The 10,033-nt window shown below is 39.3% G+C and overlaps 1 protein-coding gene across 1 annotated transcript; it reads right to left on the bottom strand.

The window, feature by feature from the left end:
• Positions 1-44: 44 nt before the first annotated feature.
• On the bottom strand, positions 45-9,556 carry gtf2b (general transcription factor IIB). The gene is made up of 7 exons (XM_085378761.1): positions 9,523-9,556; positions 4,746-4,858; positions 3,369-3,502; positions 2,388-2,534; positions 1,661-1,790; positions 1,081-1,362; positions 45-622 (listed from the first exon to the last, which is right to left on the bottom strand). Exons 1-7 carry the CDS (start codon positions 9,537-9,539, stop codon positions 489-491), a joined length of 957 nt encoding a protein of 318 aa, XP_085234887.1. The 5' UTR covers positions 9,540-9,556; the 3' UTR covers positions 45-488.
• Between the last annotated feature and the right edge of the window lie 477 nt (positions 9,557-10,033).

Here is a 10,033-nt window from a genome sequence, read left to right as displayed (position 1 = left end):
AGTGACTTTGTTTCTGGTTTTCCATCACCTCTGGAAGTTTGAGGTCATCTCCACATACACAGAAAGTTTAGTTTGATCCAAACACTGACCTGGTTTAAAGAGAAATTTTATTTTTAGTTAAATTACCCAGAACAATTCAAACACTAACAAAATAGAAACTGGTAATTTTCTACAAAAAAAAGTTTTTGTGTACAGTAGGAAATCAGCCTAAAATTGCAAGTATCAGTTACACTTCCCACTTGGACATATATACATTGTACAGTATATACACTCAAATGAAATACTGCAAGTACAGTCTGCAAGCTGTTTATTTAAGTACTGGAATGTGTGTCCGTTGCACCTGTCAGACTTTGGTGTCGTCTAAGGCAGGACGAGAGAAATCTTCCAAAACCAACACTCATCATTTAAAAAAGAAAAAACAGCAATAATAATGGTGATGATCTTGTAGGTACAGCAGAAATTGTTGTGCTGTACGAGAGGAGTGTTCTTCACAGTTGGGGCAGTTTATCAACAGGTGTATCAAATTTGAAGTCTGGGGGGAAAAGCTCTGCAGCCCGTGGGTAGATGAGTCGATACGACTGTCTGATCGTCACATCTGCAACACCAGCGATGTCTCCAATTTCTGTGGAAGAGCATGACAGACAATTCAGCCATTACTAGAAGTATATGCAGAATGACGCCAGTGCATTTTTCTTAACAGCTTTCTTGACAGTAAATAGAGCTTTAACACTCCTGACGTTTTTAAAGCGGTTAAAAGTTCTAACTTTGAACAGAAACGAGCATTGCATATATGATGAAAAAAAGAGGGGCTTTTGTGACAGACTGCTAGGAAAGAAACAACTTAAAACTATTTCTTTCTCCAAAATGGTACAAGGTCTGGACTGAAGAGAAGTAAAAAAGCAGCCAATGCCCAAAAAACCTTTGAAAGGCCTTCAGAAAGTCTGGAGACCTATTGCTCAAGACCTCACAAGAAAGTCTTTCTCCTTGGAAGCAAAATATAAGGAAACGAGGCGTGGATCAAGACTTAAAAATGGCGTGAAAAGTCTACCTGTTGTCTAACTCCAGTCCATAACCTCTTACCTTTCTGGGTCTTCTTCTCTGCTGAAGCTTGGGAAGCCATGTAGATGGCAGCTGCAGCTACAGAGATGGGGCTCCTGCCAGGCACCAAGTCGAGCTCCACGGCCTTCCTGGCGATGAAGGTGGCTGCCATTTGCACCTGTTTGGGTAAGCCGAGGTTGGAGCAGAAGCGGGACATGAAGTCCCCGGTGGTGATGAGGTCTACGCTGGTCTCCAGTGCCTTCAGGATCAGCTTGAAGCACCTACCGATCTCTTTCTTTGAGATCCGGGACACAGCGCAGATCTCTGCAGAGGAAAGGAGATTTTTAGGGGTGGTTGGATGGACTGCAATTACTTTTTTTTTTTAAGGTTTTATCCTTAAGCACATCCTACACTTCTGCCTCCTGACTACTCCTGTAAATAACATTTACTAATGGCACCACATGAATAACAAACAGTCCTATGTTGGCTTATTCCATGAAAATGTGAGTGAATAAGTTCTTTATGTGAATACATTTTGTCCTGAACACAACAGAGTTATATATAATCATTTAAACAACGATAGTAAATTACTCAAAATCACACAAGACAAATTTATTCTGACCTTTAAAGGTTCGCGGCACACCCTCCTGTCTGCAGGCGATGTAGAGACAGGCTGACGCGATGGCATCATTGGCTCGGCCCTTCAGGCTCTTCTGTTCATAAACCTGCTTAAATAAGTTGTTTGTTCTGTCCTGAGGGGAAAAAACATTATTTACACTTTAATTTCAGTGTCATGGATTTTATGCTTCTGTTGGAATTTAACTGCATGTTAACAGTGTGATGTTTGTCTTTACATGACCTTAAAACAGGGAAGTCATTTCGTTTCAGTTTAACAAAGTTGCTGAGCCCTATGTTTGTGGCTCTTTTATGACACCATTTTGCTTAATTTTGAATGAAAATGATATGATCGTGTCTGAATTAATGTTTAGGAACACGACCATAGCCCACGACCCTTTTGTTCCTCAAAATGAGAACATCCTCACAAGGAAAACTGCGTGACAGCTTCAGCTGAGACTTCAGTGTGAAAAACAACAAGAACTTTGATAAAAAGAACAAAGGAAACAAAAACAAAAGCAGTTTTTTGCACACAGCAGGATTTTTGTTTCTTGCTCCTCTCCATTAGCAGTCTGTTAACTTTTAACATCTCATTAGATTCACTTTCTATCTCACAGGCTGTCACCTGTTCACAACAATGACAAAAAGCAGATGGGCAACTTTCTCTGCTCTCAGTGAGACTGTTAAGCCACAGCAGAAAATATTTTTACAGGTCCTTATTTTTTGTTACTTACTACGATGTTCCTCGGCAGGTTGATGCGATCCGCCATGGTGCTGATCTCTTTGAAGGCGTTGAGCATGGCCCGGTCAGAGCTGCTCATGGTTCTCCTGTTCTGGTACTTCGAGTTCCCAAATTCATCAAAGCTGGCAGCTCCTGTTCCCTGTGGAGGTAAACGGTGCACGTTTACCAGTGAAATTATTTCATGTGAAACCACAGTAACGTCAAATAAATTACAGCTAAAAATTAAATTCACTCAATATTTTTGTACCCAAATTGAGCCAGTACACTTGACTTCTTCATTCAGCCACTAAAAGTAATTTTTCTGTTCAGCAATGTCAGTAAATAAGTAATTTGCAATCTAACAATAATGTGCTTTGCTATTTTTTTCTGCATTTGTTAAGTACTGTACATTCTGTTACACTGCTCTAATTCAATTTATGATGTCAAAATTAGGGGACATCCCCTAATATGGTCGTTCAGGCTCACAGGACAGCTAATCAGAAGAAATTTTGTGTAAAGGGGAAGAGCTAATGACATCCCGTGACATCATTTGTATGCGACACAAACGCCACAATACAGGTGGACGTCGAGGTGATGGTGTACCTGCTGCTCGGTCTGTGGCTTTTCCTCAGACTCGGGGACCACGGTACAGTTTCTGTGTAGCCGGGTTTAGCAGGGTTTCAAAAATATTGGTTTTGATTTTCCTGATGGAGATTCTTTCATGTCTCATCGAGTAATGCCGCTGACTAGCTATTCGTTGCCATACAGTCTGCTGACATCACATTTTTGGATCGCCTTGGATTGTCCCAGTCAAATAGGAACTAAAAAAGTACCTCCTACCAGGTACAATTATTTAGTCTCAGGAAAACCTTAAAAACCGTGTCTAGCTGTGCCAAGGCAACCCGAGCACATACTAATAGAAGAGCTACTCTGGCAGCCATCTTTAATAGGGTGAAAACAAAAGGTTGGCTTTTTATTTCAAACAGTGTCTCACCTTGCTGATCATGGTGGTTAAGTCTCCTCCATTGAGTAATGGGTTCTGGGCGTCTCCCACTCTGGATGGGTCCTTGAGGGCTTTCTCATTAGAAAACGTTCTCCACTCTGAGCCCACGTCGATTACACGATCACCTGAACATATGATTTGGATAACTGAATAAAGATTCATTTAATACAACATTTACTATTCAAACTACCAATAGATCAAGATCAAGTTCTTGAGCTGCAACATTTCACTGTATTACAGCTTGGACTGAACGAGGCGTTTCTGATGAAGCTCCAGCTTTTAAATTGTTGCTGATTATATAATTTTCTTTAAATGCTTAAGATTTAAAGTTTACTTTCAACTCGATTACCTAACACTCGCAACTTAATCTTCAGCTGCTTGTTTATCTGTTTTGAAGTCACATCCACTGCTCTGAAAAGGGTTACTCTCTGACAGATATAACTGACACTACAGAAGGTTTTCAGGGATTCACCAACACTCAAAAAGCTTTGATGGCTGCTGGTGTTCCTTGTGCCTGGTAATATTTCATCCCTCTGAAATAAGTCACCAGAAGATGGTGCAATAATATAAGCAAATTCACTCAAAGACATGCTCAGAATTTAAGTTTCAAACACGGCTGCTACTATGTCAGTCCTCCTCTATTGTCTTTCTTTGGCTCTTCCACTACATGTTCTCCTACTACGCTCCATTACTACTACTGCGGTTTTGAATATGGCTCAATTATTTTACACCAAAAAGGAAAAGATAGGGGTGTGACATCAGCAATGAGGCAAACTGTCTGAACAAGGCCATTGCATTCTTCAAGTTATTATGACTGTCTCTTCCAGGAACTGTGTACTGGGGTTGAAGATTAGATTTGATATTTTAATCCTGTTTTTCTTGCCATCCATCAGTACTCCTAATATCTCGAGGCAAAGTGACATTCATCTCCTTAGAGGCTAACCAAAGCTATGGAAACGGGAACAGAGGGCACTTAAGCTTGCATTAAAGGGCGGCGGGCGTCTCTATTCTCTCGGCTAACCTGCTCTGTCCTGAAGGGGCTCATTAGAGGAGAGCTTGTTGCTCCCTAAAGCTTTGTCTAATAGCAAGCATCAAGCTTTTTGCCTCTTTAACTCTATCCACAAGACAAAACCTGTCATGTCACCTGACATCTATGGATAATTTTAAACAATATATTTAATTTACCTATACACTTTTGGAAAATGTGGCCTTGCATAGCTTGGAATTGAACTATGATGACAAAGCAAATGAGTTCAGGAAGATGTGTGCTGAAAAAAAAATTGTTCCGTTTAGTTGAGATAACAAGTACAGGAAACCAAATGCAGGATGTGTTCAGTGGAAGCTTGATCTAAAACCATGTATACTTGCCTACTACAAGGCCACATTCAGGGCAGATCATGTCCCCTGCTCTGTAGTCCTCCACCAGACAGGCATCAGGGTGGTTGGGACACTGAACTCTGGGAAGGGCCATAACACCTGGGCTGCAGAAACAAACAGATAAGAGGTCAAAAGCAAGAAAAGTTTAAAAACAAAGGCAAAGATGGGGAGGGGCAGAGAGAGAATTTGTGTTCAATTCATGACAGTAAACATAATTTTTACCCACAAAGTCAAATCTAAATGAAAAATAAAGATTCAAACGGCCAATTCACAAAAGACTACTCAGAGTAAAACATGGGAAAATAACACCAACTGTTCTGAGAGGGCAAATTTACATACATACAGACTATGTTACAGTCTAAATATACTTCACCTTTTCAGTTTCCTTTCCCTTTTTGTGTTTCAGAAGAAGTGCCTAACTGAATGTTCACCAACAACACATCTCCCAAAGCAAGTAACAGCATCAAAAACACAAAGATAGTAGCTAGCAACAGTACTTTAAACACAAGGCTGTTTTGGTGACAGGTTCATCTCACTGTTCTGATTAGGGCTGAACGATATATCGCATTTGCAATAATATCGCGACATGATCAAGTGCAATTTTCTAACCGCAAAGGCTGCGATTATACTGCGATTATATTATACAATTCATGGGCTGCATCCTCCTGAGGCCGCATTTGTAGACCGATTACGTCACAGCGACGCGCCGAAGGCTGTCCAAATTACTACCATATCCCAGAATTCATAGCGCGGCCCAGCCAAACTCCAGTTTCCAGCAATGGCGGCCGCTACTAAGTTTTAAAATTACTCATACTAATCTTTCTGGGTCACAAAATAAACTTTTAACATATTTTCAGGCGAGAAAGTAGTTGTGTAAACATCAAATATCTGCTCGGTTTATCAAGATATCCCATATTTGCAAAAGTGCTTCGACGTTTTCAGAGGCGTCTGCTACCCACCAGCTCGACAGCTAGCCGGGAGCTCGAGGGTTACTGATGCGGCCGAGAACGGCACAACTCCCGGCACATCATTTTCAGATCACCGCGGAGTTTCGCTGCTCGGGTTAAACGTAATATATAAGTCACTTAGACAACCTAAAAATGTTATTGTTGGGCTTTTTTCAGTGTTTTGTTTGTTCGTGAGTAAATCGGTTTGGCTGAGATTAAAGTTATTAGATTAGATAAAATAAAACTTTATTAATCCCCCGGGTGGGTTCCTCCTTGGTTTTCACACAGCTGACTAAACGTCAAACAGAAAACTTATTAAACAGAAGTATGAGACAGTCGAGAATTTACACCAGTGTCTAGTTATATTTTAGATAGCAAGAAGCAGACGGCCGAGTTTATTAAACTCCACCGAGACAGCGGTGACGCTAATCAGAAGGCTAGACCGTCCAATTTCACGCCTTTAAACTTTAAAGGCGTGTTTGTGTGTGTGTTTATACAATTGCTATTATGTTTGCACTTTATGTGTAATGTTACTGACTGCAGAGATCAGTAAGATGTGTGTATTTTTTATTTATTAGTTTTATTTATTTAATATTATTTTTTAATTGAATGACTGTAGTAGTTCACAGATGTCGAAAAACTGAGTGTGGTAAAGCCACTGATTTTTTTTATGTATATTTCTGCAATCTGCACATTGTACTGACTTTCATTTTAATGTTTACACCAGGGTTCCTTGTCAGCACTTTATGCTCAGATGTTTGTAAGCTAAAAATAAACTATTGTGTATGTTCAAATATACTGTTGTGATTGAAGAAGTTAAATAAAAATGTCAGTCATCAATTCATGCATCACCTCATGTCATCATAACAGAGGTCTGTCTTCCAGGAAAGAACAGTTTAAAATTAATGTAATATAGTATTGGCCATACTATATGATGTATTGCTTGTCTTTGTTTAATAATACAGAAGACAAATACCTTAAAAAATAATCGCATATCGCATCGCAATCGCAATATTGGGGCAAAAAAATCGCAATTAGATTATTTTCCATAATCGTTCAGCCCTAGTTCTGATAATCTTTAAGACACACTAGTGTTCAAAGGTTTGAATTCAGTCATAAACCTAGTGTTTTTTGTTTTTTTAACTGTGTAACAAAACACAGGGCATGGAACAAGACATGGGAACAATACACACACAAAGTAATATACTGGTATAAACATTAATATGAGATTGTGTGTGCCGCATGGATGTTTACAGCTCTACTTGGTCTAAAAGCTGGGATTTACAAACATGATAAGAAATAGGGGGGCGGAGATGGCAGCGTAGAGGTCTGGCACGATCAAACTGACTTGTACACAAAATAACTTCAACCAGGACTCTGTGTGCTCCCCCAAAAAAGCTTGAACTGGTGATAAAGGACTATAAAAGAAAAAAACGAATGGCTCACAACAAGCATTAATCTGCTGGATGTTAGCAGAAATGCGGTGTAATGAAGAACAGGAAAAAAGATCTAGCAAAATTCAAACTACGCTTGACCAAAAGTTGAGCAATTTAGGTGATGCAGCAGAAATGCTGGTCAACAAGAACCACACAATGCGACAGAGTTAAAATAAACTGAAGATAAAAAGCCACCCACACTAAAATCCTCAACTTCCTACATCAAGAAATTAGTGACTGCTGTGGATGCTCAGGTTAAATCTGTCTCACTCTTTGATCACTGAAGAAATAGTGTCCTGTTGAGTTCCACTGTGTCACTCTTCATCCCTTTATCACGTATGGATTACTACAACTGTCCACATACCTAAGCAAAGCCTCCCAGAAACATCTGCAGGTTGTTTAAAACGCCTGTTCTGACTGAGTCTTCCAGCTATTCACATTTCACACTATTGTTAATTCGGTTGCACCGACTCCCCATTAACATCCACGTTAAGATCCTGAGTTTGACTTTTAGGGTTATGCATGAACAGGCACAATTGTACATCAGTGAACTTTTACATCCCTAGCAGGTTCCCTGAAATCATGTGATCAGGGCCTGTCGGCTGTGCATCATACAAGGCTGAGAACTAAATGAGAAACAATTCAGACTCTGGAACTCTCTCTCCCACTGAGCCTGAGATTGTTGAACTCTTTTTAAAAAAAAACAAAACAAAACAGCAGCTTAAAAGATTTTTAGGGCATTTCACACAATTATTTTACCCTGGTCTGACTCAGCTGATAAGTTTGCAAACTTGTAGCTCATCCCCGTGGTTTGGTTTGTTTTCACACAGAAAAATTCAAGTGAATGTCAAGCGAATAAAAAATGCGTCACAACAAATCATATGAGAATGTTCAGTCCGCTCACTGGCCAGATGTGTCTGGGGTGGATTCAACAAAAGTAAATACAGGAATAAGGTGCTGTGTGAGAAACCCGAGAATTTATGTTCATTTCAAGGTTAGTTGAAAGGAGATATCCTTGAGTTATATATATATATATATATAGTTATACATTCTTACTTAGTTTGGGTAATCTGTGAGAGTAGTGGGTGTTGTTCCTCGCCGCAATGACGAAAAGTAACAGAACAGTCAAGGAGTGGGAGGTTTCTGATTAAGGGTGGATGAAACAAATAAGGTATCCTTTTTATCCGTTTAATCAAGAGAAATCCACATCTCTTTGACAGATGCTTGTCAATACATGACCGCTGGTGGGTCAGTAACCACACAAGGTGTTATACACAAATGTACATTTCTGTCATTGGCAAATTAAACTGTAAGCCACTTTTTTAGATCATGGATGGTAGTCTCGTCATTGTTGGTGGATTTCTGATTTATATCACATTAGGGGTGGGTTTTGATTATCGATTTTCTGTGTTTTATCCTAAGTTACTTTGATACAAAGGCATCTGCTGTGATGCTTACACCTTTGATAAAGTCTCACAAGTGTCAGCTTTCTTTTTATAGGTATAAAAATATGGCTATGTACTGATAAATGATAAGAATTATAATATTTCTGACTGTGAGGCAAAATTTCACTGATTCAAATCGAATCCATTCGGGACCTTGTGAATCGGAATCGAATCGATTCTAGAAATCTGTGATGACACCCAACCCTATAATATATACGTCCAATATTGAATTTAAAAAAAAAAAACATCCATCGGTTCTTTACATTTTGCTAGGAAAACAGGAAATACTAAACAATAGCAATCATTAAAAGAGTGGATGTGAAACTGTCAGTCAAATTAGCTCAATCAACTGCATTTTACTCCTTCATACGCACACCCTTACTGTGCCACTGATAGGAAAATCAATAACGTAAGAAACTTTAAATGCAAAAATTATTTGCTAAACTACAGTAATTGATTATACGTGCTTAAAGGAGGGTACGTCAAACCACTGTTGTGTAAAGGTAGACGGACTCCACGGGAAACTGCGTGTGTTTACAAATGATTCACAACTGCTCACTGAGTGGTAACGTCAACAACACATTAGCTTCAGTTTCAGCTACACACCATTGTAATACACGAAAAAATTTGAAATGGTGGACAAACAAGTCTACAATGCAAAGACGATAACGTGGCAAAAAGCAGGAGCATCAGCACCACATCGCTGTGCAACAAAAACACCGACTTCTGGTGACATCTAATGATTAGCTGCTAGCCAGCTAACTAGCTGTGCTAACAATTAGCACAATGAAACGAACAGCAATCGGTAAGCACAGCGACGTATATTGTTTTAGCTTTAGTAACCACGACGCACACCAGTATTTGTTCTTATGAATTAACATTCTTAGAACCATATGCAAAGAAAGTATAGGTATTACATTTACTCGGCTCTACCACTTACTGGCTTGTAGACGCCATGTCACTCCTCGTCTCAAATTCAAAGAAACAAACGAGTGCGGCACCTCTATTTATAACTTCTTCTGATCACGTGTCCATATGAGTACGGGAAGAGAAAAAGACCAAATTAAATACAGGTAGCCTTCGGTTTCTTTTACGTTGGGCTGTAAAAATTCGTTACATAAATACGCAATATTTGTTTTGTTTTTAGGAGATTTTCATTTATTGTCAAGAATGACGTACCATTGTAACACCATTAAGGTGTTGTCATTACAACACCTTAATGGTTTAGCGAGCTAAGCGAGCCTAACGTTAGAGTTTTCTGTGACATGAACGTGTCTATTTATTTGGCTAATGACCAAACCGTACTAAAACCACTAAATGAAGTGCAAAGTGGCTTTCACAGGAATGTGGATGCATTATAAACACCTATAAAAACGTAAATAAATGTTGTTATGTTGATTCTAATCTGTTTCTGACTCCAGCTGTAAAAACAGAGAACACCACGAATTTCG

The sequence above is a fragment of the Diplotaxodon limnothrissa genome, linkage group LG18, assembly GCF_057381915.1.
Source record: "Diplotaxodon limnothrissa isolate DT_005_m linkage group LG18, D_limnothrissa_male_GT1.1, whole genome shotgun sequence".
NCBI lineage: Eukaryota > Metazoa > Chordata > Actinopteri > Cichliformes > Cichlidae > Diplotaxodon > Diplotaxodon limnothrissa.
This window is presented reverse-complemented; position numbering and strand designations above follow the sequence as displayed.